Here is a 23,181-nt window from a genome sequence, read left to right as displayed (position 1 = left end):
TCCCCGCAGCAATGTTCCAACATTTATTGGAAAGCCTTCTCAGGAGAGTGGAGGCTGTTATAGCAGCAAAGGGGGGACCAACTCCATGTTAATGCCCATGATTTTTGAATGAGATGTTCAACGAGCAGGTGTCCACATGCCTTTGGTCAAGAAGTATACATTAGAACAATGGGAGAAGGGAAATGTATTGGGGCTGGTGGCTGGCGGGTCACTGGTTCAATTAAAAAGACTCTCTCTCCTGTGAGTTGTGCAGTGGGAGGATGTTGTGTGTGTGTCTGATTTGTGTGTTACACACACACACACACACACACACACACACACACACACACACACACACACACACACACACACACACACACACACACACACACACACACACACACACACACACACACACACACACACACACACACACACAGCGGGGGGGGGCATCACCACCATCTGAATTTTCTCCAGAAAACAAATGTCTCTTCTCATGTGATTGAGTTAGTCCCTCCACTCTCACCTGTTCCCTCCATCTCACCCTCCCTCCACTACTCTCCATCTTTCCCTCCGTATCTGTCTTTCCTCTCTCCCTCTGTATCTCTCCCAGACGATCCACTAGCTCTGTGGTGAATATAAGCGGCTTTAATAGCTGTGACAGTTGGCAGCACAGCGATAAAGGATCAGCTGCATTTGTTTATCTCAGCTTTGGTGTGATTAAAGGAAGATTTAGCATGCTTCCAGTGCTACTGCCCCCACGAGATCCCCTATAGATCCCCAGCAGACCCCCTGTAGACCCCCTATAGACCTCCTCCAGACCCCCTGTAGACCTCCTCCAGACCCCCTGTAGACCTCCTCCAGACCTCCTCCAGACCCCCTATAGACATCCTATAGACCTCCTCCAGACCCCCTATAGACCCCCTATAGACCTCCTCCAGACCCCCTATAGACCTCCTCCAGACCCCCTATAGACCTCCTCCAGACCTCCTCCAGACCCCCTATAGACCTCCTCCAGACCTCCTCCAGACCCCCTATAGACCTCCTCCAGACTCCAGACCCCCTATAGACCTCCTCCAGACCCCCTCTAGACCTCCTCCAGACCCCCTATAGACCTCCTCCAGACCCCCTATAGACCTCCTCCAGACCTCCTCCAGACCCCCTATAGACCTCCTCCAGACCCCCTATAGACCTCCTCCAGACCCCCTATAGACCTCCTCCAGACCCCCTATAGACCTCCTCCAGACCTCCTCCAGACCCCCTATAGACCTCCTCCAGACCCCCTATAGACCTCCTCCAGACCCCCTATAGACCTCCTCCAGACCCCCTATAGACCTCCTCCAGACCCCCTATAGACCTCCTCCAGACCCCCTATAGACCTCCTCCAGACCCCCTATAGACCTCCTCCAGACCTCCTATAGACCTCCTCCAGACCTCCTATAGACCTCCTCCAGACCCCCTATAGACCTCCTCCAGACCTCCAGACCCCCCTAGCCACTCTGGTAAATGACTAATGTACATGTAAGTGTCTTGGCCAAAAGGGAGAGATGCTGCAGCCTGTTCTATATCTCTCTCCTCCTTCATTTCTCTTCTTCCCTCCATCTCTCTCACCCTGCTGGGTCTCTCCACTGTATTTGACAATGTGTAATCCGTTCAATCCTTGCAGGTCTCTCTCACGTCTAAGACTCCCAGCTGCTTCTGAACTGCTAAGCTATTTCCTCTTAAAAGGGAGGGAAATATCGGATTGTTGGGGTCAGGGACAATCACCACTGGGTCTCAGAGGCAATCAACCATTTTTTTTCTCTCTCCAACACAGAACAACTTCCAATAACCGAGTGGGAGACGGAATTGCAGAGAAGAGAGAAAAATGAGGAATTTCACGGTTGGAGATTGGATGCTATAAGGGGCTGTAGAGGGGTTTTGACACCAGGGCAAGGTGGGAGAAGGGGTGAAGTTACGAGGTTATGGTGGGAGGGGAGGAGATATGGGAGGGGAGGGGGCAATAAGTTCTTTGATGGATGGAGGAAGTGAGGGGAAGAGGTTGATAGGAGGTTTCCATGGTGCAGGGGGATTAATACTGGGAGTTAAAGGGTGCTAGCTGTGTAGCTAAGCAGGGCTAACTGAACGGGGGTTCGGAGGGATTTGACATGGTGGATGATTGGGGTAACTATAGGGAGGCCAAGGGGGTTCTGAGGAATTAATGAGAGGCAAGGAGGGGTTCTCGGAGTTGGTGAAGTACCCTGTGACACTGTGACACTCAGTACTATAGGAGAGAGAAGAGTTGGTGTGAAAAGTGAGCCTGAAACTAAAACCTAGTGCTTTAATAAAAAGTGAAAAGTTCCTCAGAGAAACGTAATGAAGGCTGACAGGCCACCAGCTGATTAAAGCAGTCTACAGAGAAAAGAAATCCAGCGTTCTTCTGAGGCAAGTAAACAAGTAAACAAGTAAACAAGTAAACAGAGGCACATAACATACCACAGTCCTGAGCAGGGGAGAGTGTCATTAGAGCGGGCTCAGCTGACACTGATTGGGAGCAATTGGCACCCTTACACTATTCCATATATAGTGCACTACTTTTGACCAGGGCCCATTGTAGGAAGGTAGTATCTATCATATAATGTATGTACAGTATATTATATATACCTCAAATGCGATCCGTGATAAGACTATGCAACTAGCCTATTAAATTGTTTACCTGACTCCATAAAGATGATTTAGCAATATGCAATAGACTATAGTTGAGTTACAGGAACACCAGGAAAGGTCTGAGAGTTGTCTATCAAAGGCAAATAGACTTAATATCACTGTAAAATTGACTAAATATTATAAAAGGCATAAAGGTTAGGTTACAAAGCATTAACAAGCATTACAAGGTATTATTATATTATATTATTATTATATTATTATATGTTATTATTATTATATTATATTATAATATAATTATATGCATTATTATATTATATTATTATATGTTATATTATATTATTATGATAGGTATTATTATATTATATTATTATTATATTATAGGTATTATTATATTATATTATTATTAATATTATTATATTATTATATTATTATAGGTATTATTATATTATATTATTATTAATATTATTATATTATTATATTATTATAGGTATTATTATATGTTATTATATTATATTATTATATTATTATATTATTATAGGCATTATTATATTATATTATTACTAATATTATTATATTATATTATTATATTATTATAGGTATTATTATATTATATTATTATTAATATTATTATATTATATTATTATAGGTATTATTATATTATATTATTATTAATATTATTATATTATTATATTATATTATAATATTATTATATTATTATAGGTATTATTATATTATATTATTATATTATTATTATATTACTATAGGTATTATTATATTATATTATTATTATATTATTATATTATTATAGGTAGTATTATATTATTATAGGTATTATTATATTATATTATTATTATAGTATGATATTATTATAGGTATTATTATATTATATTATTATTATATTATAGGTATTATTATATTATATTATTATTAATATTATTATATTATTATATTATTATAGGTATTATTATATGGTATTATATTATATTATTATATTATTATATTATTATAGGCATTATTATATTATATTATTACTAATATTATTATATTATATTATTATATTATTATAGGTATTATTATATTATATTATTATTAATATTATTATATTATATTATTATAGGTATTATTATATTATATTATTATTAATATTATTATATTATTATATTATATTATTATATTATTATATTATTATAGGTATTATTATATTATATTATTATATTATTATTATATTATTATAGGTATTATTATATTATATTATTATTATATTATTATATTATTATAGGTAGTATTATATTATATTATTATAGGTATTATTATATTATATTATTATTATAGTATGATATTATTATAGGTATTATTATATTATATTATTATTATAATCATGATCAGAGCGGGAGGGAGAGAGAAAAAGAAACCATGACTTATGTTATGGCCCATAGCTATCGGGGAGAGAGAGAGACAAAGTAAAAAGTGACTGATTACTGTAAAGTTAACCTCCAAAATTGACTGCTTCACAGATGTGGGACAGAATGGGGATGTGGAGAGCAACACAGAGAAGACCATAAAAACGTTTGCATCGAGTGTTGATGAAAGAGAGGTCAGGGTTTGGCAGTGGTGTAAAAAAAAAGGTACTAATGGTCATACCTGAGTAAAAGTAAAGATACCTTAATAGAAAATGACTCAAGTAAAAGTTAAAGTCACCCAGTAAAATACTACTTGAATAAAAGTCTAAAAGTATTTGATTTTAAATCTACTTAAGTTTCAAAAGAAAATGGAATTGCTAAAATGTACTTAAGTATCAAAAATAAATGTGTAATTAATTTCGAAATTCCTTATATTAGTGTAGTGTAGTGCTCTGTTATGTAGTGTGATGGTGTGTGTAGTGTAGTGTAGTGTGGTGGTGTGTGATGTAGTGGTGTGTAATGTAGTGTAGTTGTGTGTAGTGTAGTGGTGTGGAGTGTTGTGTGGTGGAGTGTAGTGTAGTTGTGTGTAGTGCAGTGCAGTGTAGTGTAGTGTAGTGTAGTGCAGTGCAGTGTAGTGCAGTGTAGTGCAGTGGGGTGCAGTGGGGTGCAGTGGAGTGGGGTGTAGTGTAGTGCAGTGTAGTGCAGTGGAGTGTAGTGTAGTGCAGTGTAGTGCAGTGTGGTGGGGTGGGTGTAGTGTAGTGTAGTGTAGTGCTGTGCAGTGGAGTGGAGTGTAGTGTAGTGTAGTGCAGTGTATTGTAGTGTAGTGCAGTGTAGTGCAGTGTAGTGCAGTGGGGTGTAGTGCAGTGCAGCGCAGTGCAGTGCAGTGTGGTAGGGTGGGTGTAGTGTAGTGTAGTGCAGTGCAGTGGAGTGCAGTTTGATGAGGTGTGGTTGTGTGTAGTGTGGTGTAGTGTAGTGCAGTGCAGTGCAGTGTAGTGCAGTGCAGAGTTGTGCAGTGCAGTGTAGTGCAGTGCAGTGGAGTGGAGTGGGGCGGGGTGGGGTGTAGTGTAGTGTGATGGTATGTATTGTGTTGTACTGTAGTGTATAGTTGTGGTGTGTAGTTTGATGAGGAGTGGTTGTGTGTAGTGTAGAGTGGATGTGTGTAGTTGTGTGTAGTGTGGTGTAGTGGTATAGTGTGGTGTGGTGTGGTTTTAGTTATTGCAGTTTTGTGGTGTGTAATGTAGTGTGGTGTGGTGGTATGTGGTGTGGTGTTGTGCTGTGGTGTGGAATGTAGTGTTGTGGTGTGGTGTGTACTTTAATGTGGTGTGGTGTTGTGTTGTGGAATGTAGTGTTGAGGTGTGGTGTGTACTTTAATGTGGTGTGGTGTTGTGGTGTGGTGTGGAATGTAGTGTTGTGGTGTGGTGTGTACTTTAATGTGGTGTGGTGTTGTGGTGTGGTGTGGAATGTAGTGTTGTGGTGTGGTGTGTACTTTAATGTGGTGTGGTGTTGTGGTGTGGAATGTAGTGTTGTGGTGTGGTGTGTACTTTAATGTGGTGTGGTGTTGTGGTGTGGTGTGGAATGTAGTGTTGTGGTGTGGTGTGTACTTTAATGTGGTGTGGTGTGGAATGTAGTGTTGTGGTGTGGTGTGTACTTTAATGTGGTGTGGTGTTGAATGTAGTGTTGTGGTGTGGTGTGTACTTTAATGTGGTGTGGTGTTGTGGTGTGGTGTGGAATGTAGTGTTGTGGTGTGGTGGTGTGGTGTGGAATGTAGTGTTGTGGTGTGGTGTGTACTTTAATGTGGTATGGTGTTGTGTTGTGGTGTGGAATGTAGTGTTGAGGTGTGGTGGTATGTGGTGTGGTGTTGTGGTGTGGTGTGGAATGTAGTGTTGTGGTGTGGTGTGTACTTTAATGTGGTGTGGTGTTGAATGTAGTGTTGTGGTGTGGTGTGTACTTTAATGTGGTGTGGTGTTGTGGTGTGGTGTGGAATGTAGTGTTGTGGTGTGGTGGTGTGGTGTGGAATGTAGTGTTGTGGTGTGGTGTGTACTTTAATGTGGTGTGGTGTTGTGTTGTGGTGTGGAATGTAGTGTTGAGGTGTGGTGGTATGTGGTGTGGTGTTGTGGTGTGGTGTGGAATGTAGTGTTGTGGTGTGGTGTGTACTTTAATGTGGTGTGGTGTTGTGGTGTGGAATGTAGTGTTGTGGTGTGGTGTGTACTTTAATGTGGTGTGGTGTTGTGGTGTGGTGTGGAATGTAGTGTTGTGGTGTGGTGTGTACTTTAATGTGGTGTGGTGTTGTGGTGTGGTGTGGAATGTAGTGTTGTGGTGTGGCGTGTACTTTAATGTGGTGTGGTGTTGTGGTGTGGTGTGGAATGTAGTGTTGTGGTGTGGTGTGTACTTTAATGTGGTGTGGTGTTGTGTTGTGGTGTGGAATGTAGTGTTGAGGTGTGGTGGTATGTGGTGTGGTGTTGTGGTGTGGTGTGAATGTAGTGTTGTGGTGTGGTGTGTACTTTAATGTGGTGTGGTGTTGTGGTGTGGAATGTAGTGTTGTGGTGTGGTGTGTACTTTAATGTGGTGTGGTGTTGTGGTGTGGTGTGGAATGTAGTGTTGTGGTGTGGTGTGTACTTTAATGTGGTGTGGTGTTGTGTTGTGGTGTGTAATGTAGTGTGGTGTGGTGGTATGTGGTGTGGTGTTGTGTTGTGGTGTGGAATGTAGTGTGGTGTGGTGGTGTGTGGTGTGGTGTTGTGGTGTGGAATGTAGTGTTGTGGTGTGTACTTTAATGTGGTGTTGTGTTGTGGTGTGGAATGTAGTGTTGAGGTGTGGTGTGTAGTGTTGTGTTGTGGTGTTGTGGTTTGGTGTGGAATGTAGTGTTGAGGTGTGGTGTGTAGTGTTGTGGTGTGGTGTTGTGTTGTGGTGTGGAATGTAGTGTTGAGGTGTGGTGTGTAGTGTTGTGGTGTTGTGTTGTGTTGTGGTGTGGAATGTAGTGTTGAGGTGTGGTGTGTAGTGTTGTGGTGTTGTGTTGTGGTGTGGAATGTAGTGTTGAGGTGTGGTGTGTGCTTTAATGTGGTGTGGTGTTGTGGTGTGGTGTTGTGTTGTGGTGTGGAATGTAGTGTTGAGGGGTGGTGTGTACTTTAATGTGGTGTGGTGGTATGTGGTGTGGTGTTGTGGTGTGGTGTGGAATGTAGTGTTGAGGTGTGGTGTTGTGTTGTGGTGTGGAATGTAGTGTTGTTGTGTGGTGTGGAATGTAGTGTTGTGGTGTGGTGTGTACTTTAATGTGGTGTGGTGGTATGTGGTGTGGTGTTGTGTTGTGGTGTGGAATGTAGTGTTGTGGTGTTGTGTTGTGGTGTGGTGTAATATATTGTAGTGGTGTGTAGTGTGGTGGTGGTGTTGTGTATTGTAGTGTTGTAATGTATTGTAGTGGTGTGTAGTGTGGTGGTGTGGTTTGGTGTAGTGTATTGTGGTGTAGTGTGGTGTAGTGTAGTGTGCTGTATGGTGTGGTGGTGTAGTGTGGTAGTGTAGTGTAGTGCAGTGTCGTGTAGTGGTGTGTATTGTAGTGTAGAGTAATGTAGTGTGGCGATATGTAGTGTAGTGTAGTGTAGAGTAATATAGTGTGGTGGTGTGTAGTGTAATGTAGTGTTGTGGTGTGTCGTGTTGTGTTTTGTCCAGGCAGGGCTGTGGGATGCCTGCTAATCTGTGCACAGTTCAGAGGCAGCACAGCTGGATGCTTCAGACACGACACTGCACTACACTACACTACATTTGCTACATGCTGATTGTGCCTCTAAATCTTAAGCACAGAGCAGTGTGTGTGTGTGTGTGTGTGTGTGTGTGTGTGTGTGTGTGTGTGTGTGTGTGTGTGTGTGTGTGTGTGTGTGTGTGTGTGTGTGTGTGTGTGTGTGTGTGTGTGTGAGAAAGTGAACAAGTATTTGTTCAGAGGCAGGAGAGAGGGCCAACAGACTGCAACTACACATACACCACCCTGAATGTTGGATAAGCATGGCTGAGAATGGTACCGCTAAGCCCTGAGGGACATGCCTGCAGCAAGAGTACTGGTGTGTGCCGAGATGGAGGGGGGAAGAGAGAAGGAGAGATGGAGAGAGAGATAGGGAGAGGGGCAGAGGGGAGAGAGAGGACAGAAGACTAGGCCCAGATGGTGGGCAATTAGCACAGTGCCAGAAATAGGAGTCAGAGAGAGAGAGAGACATAGAGAGTGTGAGACAGAGAGAAGACAGAGAGAATGCGAGAGAGAGATATTGAGAGAGGAAAGAGACATTGAGAGAGAGGAGAGAGAGAGAGAGGGGGAGAGAGGGAGAGAGGGAGAGGGAGAGAGGGAGAGACAGGGAGAGACAGGGAGAGACAGGGAGAGACAGAGGGAGAGACAGAGGGAGAGAGGGACAGAAACTGATGGAAAGTGGTGTTTGGGGTAAAACATACAACCTTATAAAATCCATGTACACAAACAACAAGTGTGCGGTTCAAATTGGCAAAAATCACACAAATGTCTTCCCACAGGGCCGTGGGGTGAGACAAGGATGCAGCTTAAAAGCCCCACCCTCTTCAACATATATATCAACGAATTGGCGAGTGCACTAGAAAAGTCTGCAGCACCCAGCCTCACCCTACTAGAATCTGAAGTCAAATGTCTACTGTTCGCTGATGATCTGGTGCTTCTGTCACCAACCAAGGAGGGCCTACAGCAGTACCTAGATATTCTGCACAGATTCTGCCAGACCTGGGCCCTGACAGTGAATCTCAGTAAGACCAAAATAATGGTGTTCCAAGAAAGGTCCAGTCGCCAGGACCACAACTGCAAATTCCATCTAGACTCCATTGCCCTAGAGCACAAAAAAACGATGCATACCTTGGCCTAAACATCAGCGCCACAGGTAACTTCTCAAAGCTGTGAACAATCTGAGAGACAAGGCAAGAAGGGCATTCTATGCCATCAAAAGGAACATAAAATTCGTCATACCAAATAGAATCTGGCTAAAAATACTTGAATCAGTCATAGAGCCCATTGCCCTTTATGGTTGTGAGGTCTGGGGTCCGCTCACCAACCACGACATCACAAAATGGGACAAACACCAAATTGAGCCTCTGCATGCAGAATTCTACAATTGTATCCTTTGTGTACAACGTAGAACACCAAATAATGCATGCAGAGCAGAATTAGGCCGATACCCACTAATTATCAAAATCCAGAAAAGAGCTGTTAAATTCTACAACCACCTAAAAGGAAGCGATTCCCAAACCTTCTATAACAAAGCCATCACCTACAGAGAGATGAACCTGGAGAAGAGTCCCCTAAGCAAGCTGGTTCTGGGGCTCTGTTCACAAACACAAACACACCCCAGAGAGCCCCAGGACAGCAGCACAATTAGACCCAACCAAATCATGAGAAAACAAAAAGATAATTACTTGACACATTGGAAAAAATTAACAAGAAAACATAGCAAACTAAAATGCTAAACAGAGAGTACACAGTGGCAGAATACCTGACCACTGTGACTGACCCAAACTTAAAGAAAGCTTTGACTATGTACAGACTCAGTGAGCATAGCCTTGCTATTGAGAAAGGCCGCCGTAGGCAGACATGGCTCTCAAGAGAAGACAGGCTATGTGCACACTGCCCACAAAATAAGGTGGAAACTGAGCTGCACTTCCTAACCTCCTGCCCAATGTATGACCATATGAGAGAGACATATTTCCCTCAGATTACACAGGTACACAAAGATTTCGAAAACAAATCAAATTTTGATAAACTCCCATATCTACTGGGTGAAATTTCACAGTGTGCCATCACAGCAGCAAGATTTGTGACCTGTTGCCACAAGAAAAGGGCAACCAGTGAAGAACAAACACCATTGTAAATACAACCCATATTTATGCTTATTTATTTTCCCTTGTGTACTTTAACCATTTGTACATTGTTACAACACTGTGTATATATACAGTGGGGCAAAAAAGTATTTAGTCAGCCACCAATTGTGCAAGTTCTCCCACTTAAAAAGATGAGAGAGGCCTGTAATTTTCATCATAGGTACACTTCAACTATGACAGACAAAATTAGAAGAAAAAAAAATAGTTGCAAATGATGGTGGAAAATAAGTATTTGGTCACCTGCAAACAAGCAAGTTTTCTGGCTCTCACAGACCTGTAACTTCTTCTTTGAGAGGCTCCTCTGCCCTCCACTCGTTACCTGTATTAATGGCACCTGATGAGGATAGGCTACCCATCCTGTTGGGGGAGGACGCAGAGAGCTGTGGGTTGGCAGCGCACTACATTGCTGCCTGCCACAAGTTGAGGGACAGTGTCTGACAGACCAATCAACCTACACATGTACTCTACTGTATGCATACTATTATTGTTGAATGTATGGTTCTTTTGACACTTGGTTATTGTTGTTACTGTTGTCCCGTTGACAATTTTGATTCTCATTTTTATATTGTAAATATCCAAAATAAGCTTTGGCAATATGTACATTGTTACGTCATGCCAATAAAGTGAATTGAATTGAGTTGAATTGAGGGAGAGAGAGAGAGCAAGAGAGAGCAAGAGACAGAGAGCCAGAGAGAGCAAGAGAGAGAGAGGGAAAGAGAGAGAGAGAGAGAGAGAGAGAGAGAGAGAGAGAGAGAGAGAGGAAAGAGAGAAAGAGAGAAAGAGAGAGACAGAGAGACAGAGAGAGAGAGAGAGAGGGAAAGAGAGAGAGAGAGAGAGAGAGGGAAAGAGAGAAAGAGAGAGACAGAGTGACAGAGAGAGAGGGAATAGAGAGTGGGAAGAGAGAGAGAGGGAAAGAAAGAAAGAGAGAGAGAAAGTGAGAGATGTTCCACGGTTACCAGCTCTGCCAAGCAGCACATTAGCAGGGCGCGGGAGGGGGGGGGGCTATTCTGGGGAAGGTTACACACTGGAGCAGTGGGAGGCACCCATTCCTGGAGCAGGCCTCTCTGGGAGTGGTCTGAGTGGAAAACTGGGAGATAGGTTTGGAACTGTCTTTCTTATTGGTCTATTAACTAATCACCAGGCAGGCCATCCCACCAAAACAGGATGAAATTTCAGTCAGTCTTTTCAAAAATCTCTTACAAGAAAAGGACATTATCATAATTTTCACAATTTCACAGTATTATTCCAACCTCATAGTGTAGAAAGATTATATATATATATATATATATATATATATATATATATATATATATATATATATATATATATATATATATATATATATATATATATATATATATATACAGTAACAATCAAAAGTTTGGACACACCTACTCATTCAAGGGTTTGTCTTTATTTTTAATATTTTCTACATTGTAGAATAGTAAAAGGAAAACATCAAAGTAGACATCTAAACTATTAAATAACAGATGGAATCATGTAGTAACCAAAAAAGTTTTCAACAAATCTAAATATAATTTATATTTTAGATTCTTCAAAGTAGCCACTCTTTGCCTTGATGACAGCTTTGCACACTCTCAACCAGCTTCACCTGGAATGCATTTCCAACAGCCTTGAAGGAGTTCCCACACATGCTGAGCATTTGTTGGCTGCTTTTCCTTCACTCTGCTCTCCACCTCATCTCAAACCATCTCAATTGGGTTGAGGTCGGGTGATTGTGGAAACCAGGTCATCTGATGCAACACTCCACCTTTCTCCTTCTTGGTCAAATAGCCCTTACACAGCCTTAAATGTGGAGGTGTGTTGGGTCATTGTCCTGTTGAAAAACAAGTGATAGTCCCACTAAGCGCAAACCAGATGGGATGGCATATCGCTGCAGAATGCTGTGGTAGCCGTGCTGGTTGTGTGCCTTGAATTCTAAATTAATCACTGACAGTGTCACCAGTAAAGCACTCCCACACATCACACCTCCTCCTCCATGCTTCACAGTGGGAACCACATATGCGGAGATCATCCATTCACCTACTCTGCTTCTCAAGGACAGATTTCAAGGACAAAAGACAGATTTATACCGGTCTAATGTCCATTGCTCGTGTTTCTTGGCCCAACCAAGTCTCTTCTTATTATTGGTGTCCTTTAGTAGTGGTTTCTTTGCAGCAATTCGACCAGGAAGGCCTGATTCACGCAGTCTCCTCTGAACAGTTAATGTTGAGATGTGTCTGTTACTTGAACTCTGTGAATAATTTATTTGGGCTGCAATTTCTGAGGTTGGTAACTCCAATAACCTTATCCTCTGCAGCAGAGGTAACTCTGGGTCTTCCTTTCCTGTGGTGGTCCTCATGACAGCCAGTTTCATCATAGCACTTGATGGTTTTTGCGACTGCACTTGAAGAAACTTTCAATGTTCTTGAAATTTTCCGTATTGACTGACCTTCATGTCTTAAAGTAATGATGGGCTGTCTTTTCTCTTATTTGAGATGTTTTTGCCATTATATGGTGTCATGACGTTGGCCTGGAGGTAGGTTTATGACAAAAATCATTCCTTGCCATCTGTAGTAGTCACTCCAAGACAACTAGTAAAGTGCTCTAATCATGTATTCCCGTAGGATAACATTTCAGAATAAATCTGTAGGAAAACTGGACCCCTTGAGTACCAGTACCAATACGACAGTCAGTCCAGCAACACTCAGTAAGAGGATAACTAACCTCACAAGTTAAATTGCTTTTGATATTAGCGACATAGGAGTCACCCAGAGTGCAACACGGGGAAGGGAATCTTCATTGCACTCTTCCATTGGTTAACACACGCCACTAATAAATAGAACCCTCCTTCAGGAGAAAAGTTATTAGAAGTCATGAACCACGATCACACCACATACGACTGTTCTAATACATAAAGAGTACTTCCGTCATGATGTTAGCTCCTCCGTGGATAACATAGCTATGAGGTATACCTCTTCATACCTACCGCCGCTACAATAGTGGAAGACAGTGACTGGTACTAAAACCACTACAGACTCCCTCGACACCAATTCTGACTGACCTCCTGGCATTGACCTGAAAATTACCTGACTACGTCAGACTCATTCTGAACAAGTTGTAATATGCCAGGATACTTGGTTTCCTTCCCTTGACATGTGCGCTTGCGTAAGAATAAACATACATGCACAACGGAACATCCAATTAGGATTTATGCTAGGATCACTTAAGGGTCCGAGCAGAATTCCAGCCTTAGTAAAGTTGAACATTTATTATGAGGCCTTTCACTCTACAGCTACAGTATTCACCAGTTGTCTTCCCAGAAGTCCATAGGTCATCCCTGTAGACTGCCCAAAACTAGTGCCTTACAGCTGTAGACTTATAGTCTCATATAGTTATCAACTTAGGATAGTACCCTAAGCAACACCCCGCAAATTAGGAAAGCCCAAGATATGATATTAGACAATGCTAAGATAGGGTCATCAAGAACATGGACGTAGATAGAATACAGTCCAATTAGATGATTAAGGAGGCATAACTATATTTTGTTTTGTTTATGCTTTCATTAATTTTGTTTCATTTTCTTTGGCACGTAGAAAGTGATAGAGCCCTAAACAACTTCCCCATACAACCATCAAGTAGTGCCACACAATTTGGGAGGAAATGTAATGATATATTTCATGTGTGTGTGTGTGTGTGTGTGCGTTGTTAAGCCTAAATTACTGCCCAGATCTTCTAGTCTGGACGACCAGACAACGGGTCCGGAACGGCGATCCCAATCCAGACATCCGCTGCCCAGCCATGGAGCGGACTTCTTCATTCGCAGAACCCTACCAGGGTCGACCACCAGAGGGCGGACTGCAACGGCGATCCCAATCTGGACATCCGCTGTTGAGCCATGGAGCGGACTTCATTTGCAGAAACCCTACCCGGGTCGACCACCAGAAGGGGGACTGCAACGGCGACCACCAACTGGACATCTGCTGTCCAGCCATGGAGCGGACTTCATTCGCAGAACCCTACCAGGGTCGACCACCAGATGGGGACCACAACGATGGTCCACAACCAGGACAACCCACGGTCATTTTTATGTTGGTTTGCAACATGCAGGTTAATCGCAAGATTTAACCCAACATGGGGGGACTGTCATGACGTTGGCCTGCGGGTAGGTTTATGACTGTCATAAATACCCCTTCCACCCTTTTTCCTCTCTCTACCCTACTGATGTGACATTTGAAAACCCCTTGGTTAACATAGAGATTCTGGGAACATCAGAAGGTGGGGGGAAATTAACTGTATTCTGGTAATCCGACCAATTGAACATATGCAGTGGTACTTAATGAATATGATGTCAGTTCGGTTGTCATCTGGGACATTCTCTTCAATGATAGGATGGACATAAACTCTACAGTGGAAATTCTGCACATTGTAGTTATCGGAGTCCCATGGAATTGTTGTTCAATTTAAATGTTTGAATATAAAATTATTGGTGAAGAGATTAAGTGTAATTTTAGCTTCCAAATGAGAGATTTGTGATTTCATAAGGTTAGGGCTCTGCTCAATCAGTGGCCCCTGTGAAGGGACATGGGTTACAAAACTATTCAGACACACCCTTCTCACTCCACTCTATAAAGCCTTGAGGAAAATGTAACCTCCTGTTCCAAGTACGTGAGGTCTGCAGCCTCTGCGTTAAAAGGACTAACATGTCAACTACAGAACTAAGCCAACCTCAGCGTGAGCTTTGGTTGCGAATGGTATGAACTTTGAACTCTTATTCACTACAGAAGTGATACCTCCTAGCCGTTGAGTTAGCAACAGCAGCCGCAAACGCGGGCTAGGAAAGAACAGACAGAGTATCCCATCTCCCACACAACACCGTTACTACAACGTATCCAATTGACCACCAGAGACATTCTTCAAAGGACAAAGGACTCGTTTTGGCAACACGGCCTTCAATCTACCACCATCCTACCGAAGCGCAGCTCAGAGTAAATATTTATTGCATTTTCCTTTTCCAAATGGGCGGTTATTTAGAATGCATAAGATAACTGTATTTACGATAGCACAGCTTCTCCCTTTGTCCCTCAGTCTTCCCGCTCTTTCACTCAAACCCAGCCCCTTTTCTTTTGTGTAACCAGCTGTCATATCTGTTCTGCCCGCTAGGGACGTTTTCCTTTATGACATAATTTGTAATCAAGGTATAATTCATACTGTGTATATGTAATTCTGTGTGATTAGTTAGGTATTTAGTAAATAAATAATTAAACCCAATTTTGTATTGCTGATTCAACTTGTTAGCCAGGGTTCGTGAAGATAACCAAGAATTTACAACTTTCAGATGAGACTGAATTAAGGTGACGATTAATATTGACTGCTATTGATGTAGAATTTTACTAGGTCTTTAAGATTTTATTCAGAACATAACAGCTCTATAAATATTATTTTGTGGTGCCCCGACTCTCTAGTTAATTACATTTACACGATTATCAATCAGGTAATATTAATTACGGAGAAAGGATTTTAGAGAATAGCATGTGATATCACTTAATCTGGCATAGCCAAAGACACGACAATGGAGTTGGTCTCATACCAAATAGGGCTATTTCTGTATACCACCCTTACCTTGTCACAACACAACTGATTGGCTCAAACGCATTAAGAAGGAAAGAAATTCCACAAATTAACTTTTAACAAGGCACACCTGTTTAATTGAAACACATTCCTGGTGACTACCTCATGAAGCTGGTTGAGATAATGCCAAGAATGTGCAAAGCTGTCATCAATGCAAAGGGCGGATACTTTGAAAATATAAAATATATTTTGATTTGGTTCCATATGTGCTATTTCATGGTGTTGATGTCTTCACTATTATTCTGCAATGTAGAAATAGTAAAAATAAAGAAAAACCCTTGAATGAGTAGGTATGTCCAAACTTTTGACTGGTACTGTGTATATATAACACAGGAAATCATGTTTTTGACTGCACTGGGCCTTTAAGAGAGACAGTTCTGAGAAGAAGGAGAGAACAAAAAATACATATTTTTCTAAGAATCATATCTATTTCTCAACATTACTCATTGATGCAAGATACCTTGTTTATACCCGATAGCCTCACATCCAAGCCTCCACTCGATAAAAACCTCACTGCATAAAAGGTTCATGTTCTGTTTTTGCAAGAGCATGAGTCAGATTGATGTTGTGATCTTGTTTCACTTACACAGTAAACCCACTTCAGTGTGTGTGTGTGTGTGTGTGTGTGTGTGTGTGTGTGTGTGTGTGTGTGTGTGTGTGTGTGTGTGTGTATGTATGTATGTGTGTGTGTGTATGTGTGTGTGTGTGTGTGTGTGTGTGTGTGTGTGTGTGTGTGTGTGTGTGTGTGTGTGTGTGTGTGTGTGTGCGTGCATGCGAGCGTGCGTGCGCGTGCGTGTGTGTGTCAGACACTCACATGTGCTGGGATGCGTTGGGAAAGGCAGTGCTGTACTGAGGTGCTGAGTCCTCTGGCCCATGGGGGGCTGCATGGCTCATCACCATCATCACTGGCCGGTGAGGGTACATCCTCTTAGACGAGCGGAAGTAGTTGATGCCATCCTCTGTGATGAGGTCCGTAAAGTAGTCCTGCAGAAGGACGAAACGCTGATTTAACATCCACACAATGAAAGGGGACATCAGTAAATACGCTTTTCTTTTGCAAGTCACCCTTTTCTACTTTGAATTAAAACGTTTCAACACTTCACAGGTGTAGCTGATGTACTATTACAATTAACAACGTCTTCAAAGAGATCCCTCTCTCTATTCAGACATGACAATGGAGACTGAAGGAATGCCAAGGACCAGGGTTCCACCTCTGAGACCAGGGCCGACTGAAGGAATGCCAAGGACCAGGGTTCCACCTCTGAGACCAGGGCCGACTGAAGGAATGCCAAGGACCAGGGTTCCACCTCTGAGACCAGGGCCGACTGAAGGAATGCCAAGGACCAGGGTTCCACCTCTGAGACCAGGGCCGACTGAAGGAATGCCAAGGACCAGGGTTCCACCTCTGAGTCCAGGGCCGACTGAAGGAATGCCAAGGACCAGGGTTCCACCTCTGAGACCAGGGCCGACTGAAGGAATGCCAAGGACCAGGGTTCCACCTCTGAGACCAAGGCCGACTGAAGGAATGCCAAGGACCAGGGTTCCACCTCTGAGACCAGGGCCGACTGAAGGAATGCCAAGGACCAGGGTTCCACCTCTGAGACCAAGCCAAGGGGAATATGCAGTCAGAAATCCACACTCATCTTCCTCCCCGTCTCTCTCTCTCTCTCTCTCTCTCTCTCTCTCTCTCTCCCCTCTCTCTCTCTCGCCTTCTCTTTGAGATAGTGCCAGTGGGGGGAGGAGAGGAGGCCTTTAGTGAACAGGTTGTGTACATCTGCAGGGCAGTGTTCATGCCATAAACCAAACCACCCCTCCCTTCCTCCAGTTTTCCCCTCCCATCCCTATCTTCTGTGGGAGGCACTCATTCCTGGCAAGGGTTGGCAGGCACAACTGGAACTAAACTGGGGCCAGGTGGTGTTGGGAAACAGGACAGATAGATACATCTATATTGTTGGGAAATATCTTGAGAGAAGAGGAGTAAATGTAGGACAATGAAAAGGCCTTGACTGATTGATGAGGATGACACTGGCAAACTCAGTTGAGATGGCTAACTCACAGGCAGGGCACAGCACGAGTGAAAGAACACACACATGCGCACACACACACGCACGCACGCACGCACGCACGCACGCACGCACGCACACACACACACACACACACACACACACACACACACACACACACACACACACACACACACACACACGTATTATACAGACCTTAGGGTACTCGCAGCCATGTTTCTCGCGGACTCCATTCCTGCACAGGGTGTAGTTGTAGAAGCGGGAGTTCTTGACCAGCCCCACCCACTCTCTCCACCCAGGAGGAATATAGGAACCGTTGTACTCATTCAGGTACTTCCCAAAGAAGCCTGCATGGTGGGGCACAGGCCATTCAATTAACTTAGTTACATTCTTGTTGAAGGGTGGAGGGAGAGGGAGGGAAGGCTGAGTGGTGGAAGTAGAGGGCTCAATGTCACAGACAGGGTAGCCTAGTGGCTAGAGCTGTTGGACTAGTAACCGAAAGGTTGCAAGTTCAAATCCCCGAGCTAACAAGGTACAAATCTGTCGTTCTGCCCCTGAACAGGCAGTTAACCCACTGTTCCTAGGCCGTCATTGAAAATAAGAATATGTTCTTAACTGACTTGCCTAGTTAAATACTACTGCTACTAATACTACTGTTACTACTACTGCTACAACTAGACCCCTGCCCAGGTGTTACTCTCTGGGGGAGGGAGAGTTCAGTGGCTTAACGTTAACATAATGAGTTGATAGGTTTTAGCATGGCATGAGGCCTTTGGTTGAGGGGAGAGGCAGGACATGGCCGATACACGGCACAGACACAGTGTAGACCTATGTTGGCTTTGGTTTCTGTTAGTCGTACCGTGGTGGATTTCTAGGGAAACTGCTTGGAACACATGTTACTGCATGTCTTGTTACCGAGTGTAACACCGATTGAGATTCTCTTGATTTTATTTTAATTTTTTTCATTTCTAGATTTCCATTCATGTGTGTGATGAATTTATACCAATGCAGTGCTGTGCAGCAGCCTCCCCTTTCATTTGGAATGAGTCACAAAGGTGTAACTTCAAAACAAGCACATGACCACATCTTCAAAGAAGGGTTTTTAACCATGAGTGAATGTGTGTGTATGAGCGTGCATGCTTGTGTGTGTTCTTTTCCTATAAGTTCTGTGATTTCTGGAGAACAGGACAAAGGCAATGTCAGAGCTGGCTCCTGAAAGGACTTCTCTCTCTGTTATGGCTGGGAGCCAAGTACTGTATCTAATGTAAAAGCAACTATTGCATTAGTAAAGAAACCTATGAATGTCAGTGTCTGTCTGGATGAAACAGCAAGGTCTGCCAGAGAATGGCCATCCAGTCTGAGAGAGACTCAGCCTGCACCCCAAATGGCCGTCCACTCTGAGAGAGGCCCAGCCTCTTTTAGAGTGCACCACCTTTGACCAGGGCCCCTAGGGTAGTAGTCCACTATACTCTGTAGATAATATAGGTCTATTGGACTATACCCTGTATATAATAGGGGGTAGTAGAGGACTATACCCTGTAGATAATAGGGGGTGGTAGAGGACTATACCCTGTAGATAATAGGGGGTAGTAGAGGACTATACCCTGTATATAATAGGGGGTAGTAGAGGACTATACCCTGTAGATAATAGGGGGTAGTAGAGGACTATACCCTGTAGATAATAGGGGGTAGTAGAGGACTATACCCTGTAGATAATAGGGGGTAGTAGAGGACTATACCCTGTATATAATAGGGGGTAGTAGAGGACTATACCCTGTAGATAATAAGGGGTAGTAGTCCACTATACTCTGTAGATAATATAGGTCTATTGGACTATACCCTGTATATAATAGGGGGTAGTAGAGGACTATACCCTGTAGATAATAGGGGGTAGTAGAGGACTATACCCTGTAGATAATAAGGGGTAGTAGAGGACTATACCCTGTAGATAATAGGGGGTAGTAGAGGACTATACCCTGTATGTAATAGGGGGTAGTAGAGGACTATACCCTGTATATAATAGGGGGTAGTAGAGGACTATACCCTGTATATAATAGGGGGTAGTAGAGGACTATACCCTGTAGATAATAGGGGGTAGTAGAGGACTATACCCTGTAGATAATAGGGGGTAGTAGTGGACTATACCCTGTATATAATAGGGGGTAGTAGAGGACTATACCCTGTATCTAATAGGGGGTAGTAGAGGACTATACCCTGTATATAATAGGGGGTAGTAGAGGACTATACCCTGTATATAATAGGGGGTAGTAGAGGACTATACCCTGTATATAATAGGGGGTAGTAGAGGACTATACCCTGTAGATAATAGGTGGTAGTAGAGGACTATACCCTGTATGTAATAGGGGGTAGTAGAGGACTATACCCTGTATATAATAGGGGGTAGTAGAGGACTATACCCTGTATATAATAGGGGGTAGTAGAGGACTATACCCTGTAGATAATAGGGGGTAGTAGATGACTATACCCTGTAGATAATAGGGGGTAGTAGAGGACTATACCCTGTAGATAATAGGGGGTAGTAGAGGACTATACCCTGTAGATAATAGGGGGTAGTAGAGGACTATACCCTGTATATAATAGGGGGTAGTAGAGGACTATACCCTGTAGATAATAGGGGTAGTAGAGGACTATACCCTGTATGTAATAGGGGGTAGTAGAGGACTATACCCTGTATATAATAGGGGGTAGTAGAGGACTATACCCTGTAGATAATAGGGGTAGTAGAGGACTATACCCTGTAGATAATAGGGGTAGTAGAGGACTATACCCTGTATATAATAGGGGGTAGTAGAGGACTATACCCTGTATATAATAGGGGGTAGTAGAGGACTATACCCTGTATATAATAGGGGGTAGTAGAGGACTATACCCTGTATATAATAGGGGGTAGTAGAGGACTATACCCTGTATATAATAGGGGGTAGTAGAGGACTATACCCTGTATATAATAGGGGGTAGTAGAGGACTATACCCTGTAGATAATAGGGGGTAGTAGAGGAATATACCCTGTATGTAATAGGGGGTAGTAGAGGACTATACCCTGTATATAATAGGGGGTAGTAGAGGACTATACCCTGTATATAATAGGGGGTAGTAGAGGACTATACCCTGTATATAATAGGGGGTAGTAGAGGACTATACCCTGTATATAATAGGGGGTAGTAGAGGACTATACCCTGTAGATAATAGGGGGTAGTAGAGGAATATACCCTGTATGTAATAGGGGGTAGTAGAGGACTATACCCTGTATATAATAGGGGGTAGTAGAGGACTATACCCTGTAGATAATAGGGGGTAGTAGAGGACTATACCCTGTAGATAATAAGGGGTAGTAGAGGACTATACCCTGTAGATAATAGGGGGTAGTAGAGGACTATACCCTGTAGATAATAGGGGGTAGTAGAGGACTATACCCTGTATATAATAGGGGGTAGTAGAGGACTATACCCTGTAGATAATAGGGGTAGTAGAGGACTATACCCTGTATGTAATAGGGGGTAGTAGAGGACTATACCCTGTATATAATAGGGGGTAGTAGAGGACTATACCCTGTATATAATAGGGGGTAGTAGAGGACTATACCCTGTATATAATAGGGGGTAGTAGAGGACTATACCCTGTAGATAATAGGGGGTAGTAGAGGACTATACCCTGTATGTAATAGGGGGTAGTAGAGGACTATACCCTGTATATAATAGGGGGTAGTAGAGGACTATACCCTGTAGATAATAGGGGGTAGTAGAGGACTATACCCTGTATATAATAGGGGGTAGTAGAGGACTATACCCTGTAGATAATAGGGGGTAGTAGAGGACTATACCCTGTATGTAATAGGGGGTAGTAGAGGACTATACCCTGTAGATAATAGGGGGTAGTAGTGGACTATACCCTGTAGATAATAGGGGGTAGTAGAGGACTATACCCTGTAGATAATAGGGGGTAGTAGAGGACTATACCCTGTAGATAATAGGGGGTAGTAGAGGACTATACCCTGTAGATAATAGGGGGTAGTAGAGGACTATACCCTGTAGATAATAGGGGGTAGTAGAGGACTATACCCTGTAGATAATAGGGGGTGGTAGAGGACTATACCCTGTATATAATAGGGGGTAGTAGAGGACTATACCCCGTAGATATTAGGGGGTAGTAGAGGACTATACCCTGTAGATAATAGGGGGTAGTAGAGGACTATACCCTGTAGATAATAAGGGGTAGTAGTGGACTATACCCTGTAGATAATAGGGGGTGGTAGAGGACTATACCCTGTATGTAATAGGGGGTAGTAGAGGACTATACCCTGTAGATAATAGGGGGTAGTAGAGGACTATACCCTGTAGATAATAGGGGGTAGTAGAGGACTATACCCTGTATATAATAGGGGGTAGTAGAGGACTATACCCTGTATACAATAGGGGGTAGTAGAGGACTATACCCTGTAGATAATAGGGGGTAGTAGAGGACTATACCCTGTAGATAATAGGGGGTAGTAGAGGACTATACCCTGTAGATAATAGGGGAGGGGGTAGTAGAGGACTATACCCTGTATATAATAGGGGGTAGTAGAGGACTATACCCTGTAGATAATAGGGGGTAGTAGAGGACTATACCCTGTAGATAATAGGGGGTAGTAGAGGACTATACCCTGTAGATAATAGGGGGTAGTAGTGGACTATACCCTGTAGATAATAGGGGGTAGTAGAGGACTATACCCTGTAGATAATAGGGGGTAGTAGAGGACTATACCCTGTAGATAATAGGGGGTAGTAGTGGACTATACCCTGTAGATAATAGGGGTAGTAGAGGACTATACCCTGTATATAATAGGGGGTAGTAGAGGACTATACCCTGTAGATAATAGGGGGTAGTAGAGGACTATACCCTGTAGATAATAGGGGGTAGTAGAGGACTATACCCTGTAGATAATAGGGGGTAGTAGAGGACTATACCCTGTATATAATAGGGGGTAGTAGAGGACTATACCCTGTAGATAATAGGGGGTAGTAGAGGACTATACCCTGTAGATAATAGGGGGTAGTAGAGGACTATACCCTGTAGATAATAGGGGTAGTAGAGGACTATACCCTGTATATAATAGGGGGTAGTAGAGGACTATACCCTGTAGATAATAGGGGGTAGTAGAGGACTATACCCTGTAGATAATAGGGGGTAGTAGAGGACTATACCCTGTAGATAATAAGGGGTAGTAGAGGACTATACCCTGTAGATAATAGGGGGTAGTAGAGGACTATACCCTGTAGATAATAGGGGGTAGTAGAGGACTATACCCTGTAGATAATAGGGGGTAGTAGAGGACTATACCCTGTAGATAATAGGGGGTAGTAGAGGACTATACCCTGTAGATAATAGGGGGTAGTAGAGGACTATACCCTGTATATAATAGGGGGTAGTAGAGGACTATACCCTGTAGATAATAGGGGGTAGTAGAGGACTATACCCTGTAGATAATAGGGGTAGTAGAGGACTATACCCTGTAGATAATAAGGGGTAGTAGAGGACTATACCCTGTAGATAATAGGGGTAGTAGAGGACTATACCCTGTAGATAATAGGGGGTAGTAGAGGACTATACCCTGTAGATAATAGGGGGTA

General features: G+C 42.9%; 1 protein-coding gene across 9 annotated transcripts in view; it reads right to left on the bottom strand.

Moving 5' to 3' along the window:
- Window positions 1-23,181, bottom strand: part of LOC135527803 (extracellular sulfatase Sulf-2-like) — a 322,483-nt gene that overhangs the window by 43,079 nt on the left and 256,223 nt on the right. For all 9 annotated transcript variants that reach the window (XM_064956384.1, XM_064956383.1, XM_064956385.1 and 6 more), the window contains 2 exons: window positions 17,747-17,898; window positions 16,342-16,511 (listed from right to left, as the gene is read on the bottom strand). In XM_064956384.1, the coding sequence (XP_064812456.1) occupies window positions 16,342-16,511; window positions 17,747-17,898 (322 nt within the window). The remainder of the gene's footprint in view (window positions 1-16,341; window positions 16,512-17,746; window positions 17,899-23,181) is intronic.

This window comes from Oncorhynchus masou, chromosome 33 (genome assembly GCF_036934945.1).
Source record: "Oncorhynchus masou masou isolate Uvic2021 chromosome 33, UVic_Omas_1.1, whole genome shotgun sequence".
Taxonomy (NCBI): domain Eukaryota; kingdom Metazoa; phylum Chordata; class Actinopteri; order Salmoniformes; family Salmonidae; genus Oncorhynchus; species Oncorhynchus masou.
This window is presented reverse-complemented; position numbering and strand designations above follow the sequence as displayed.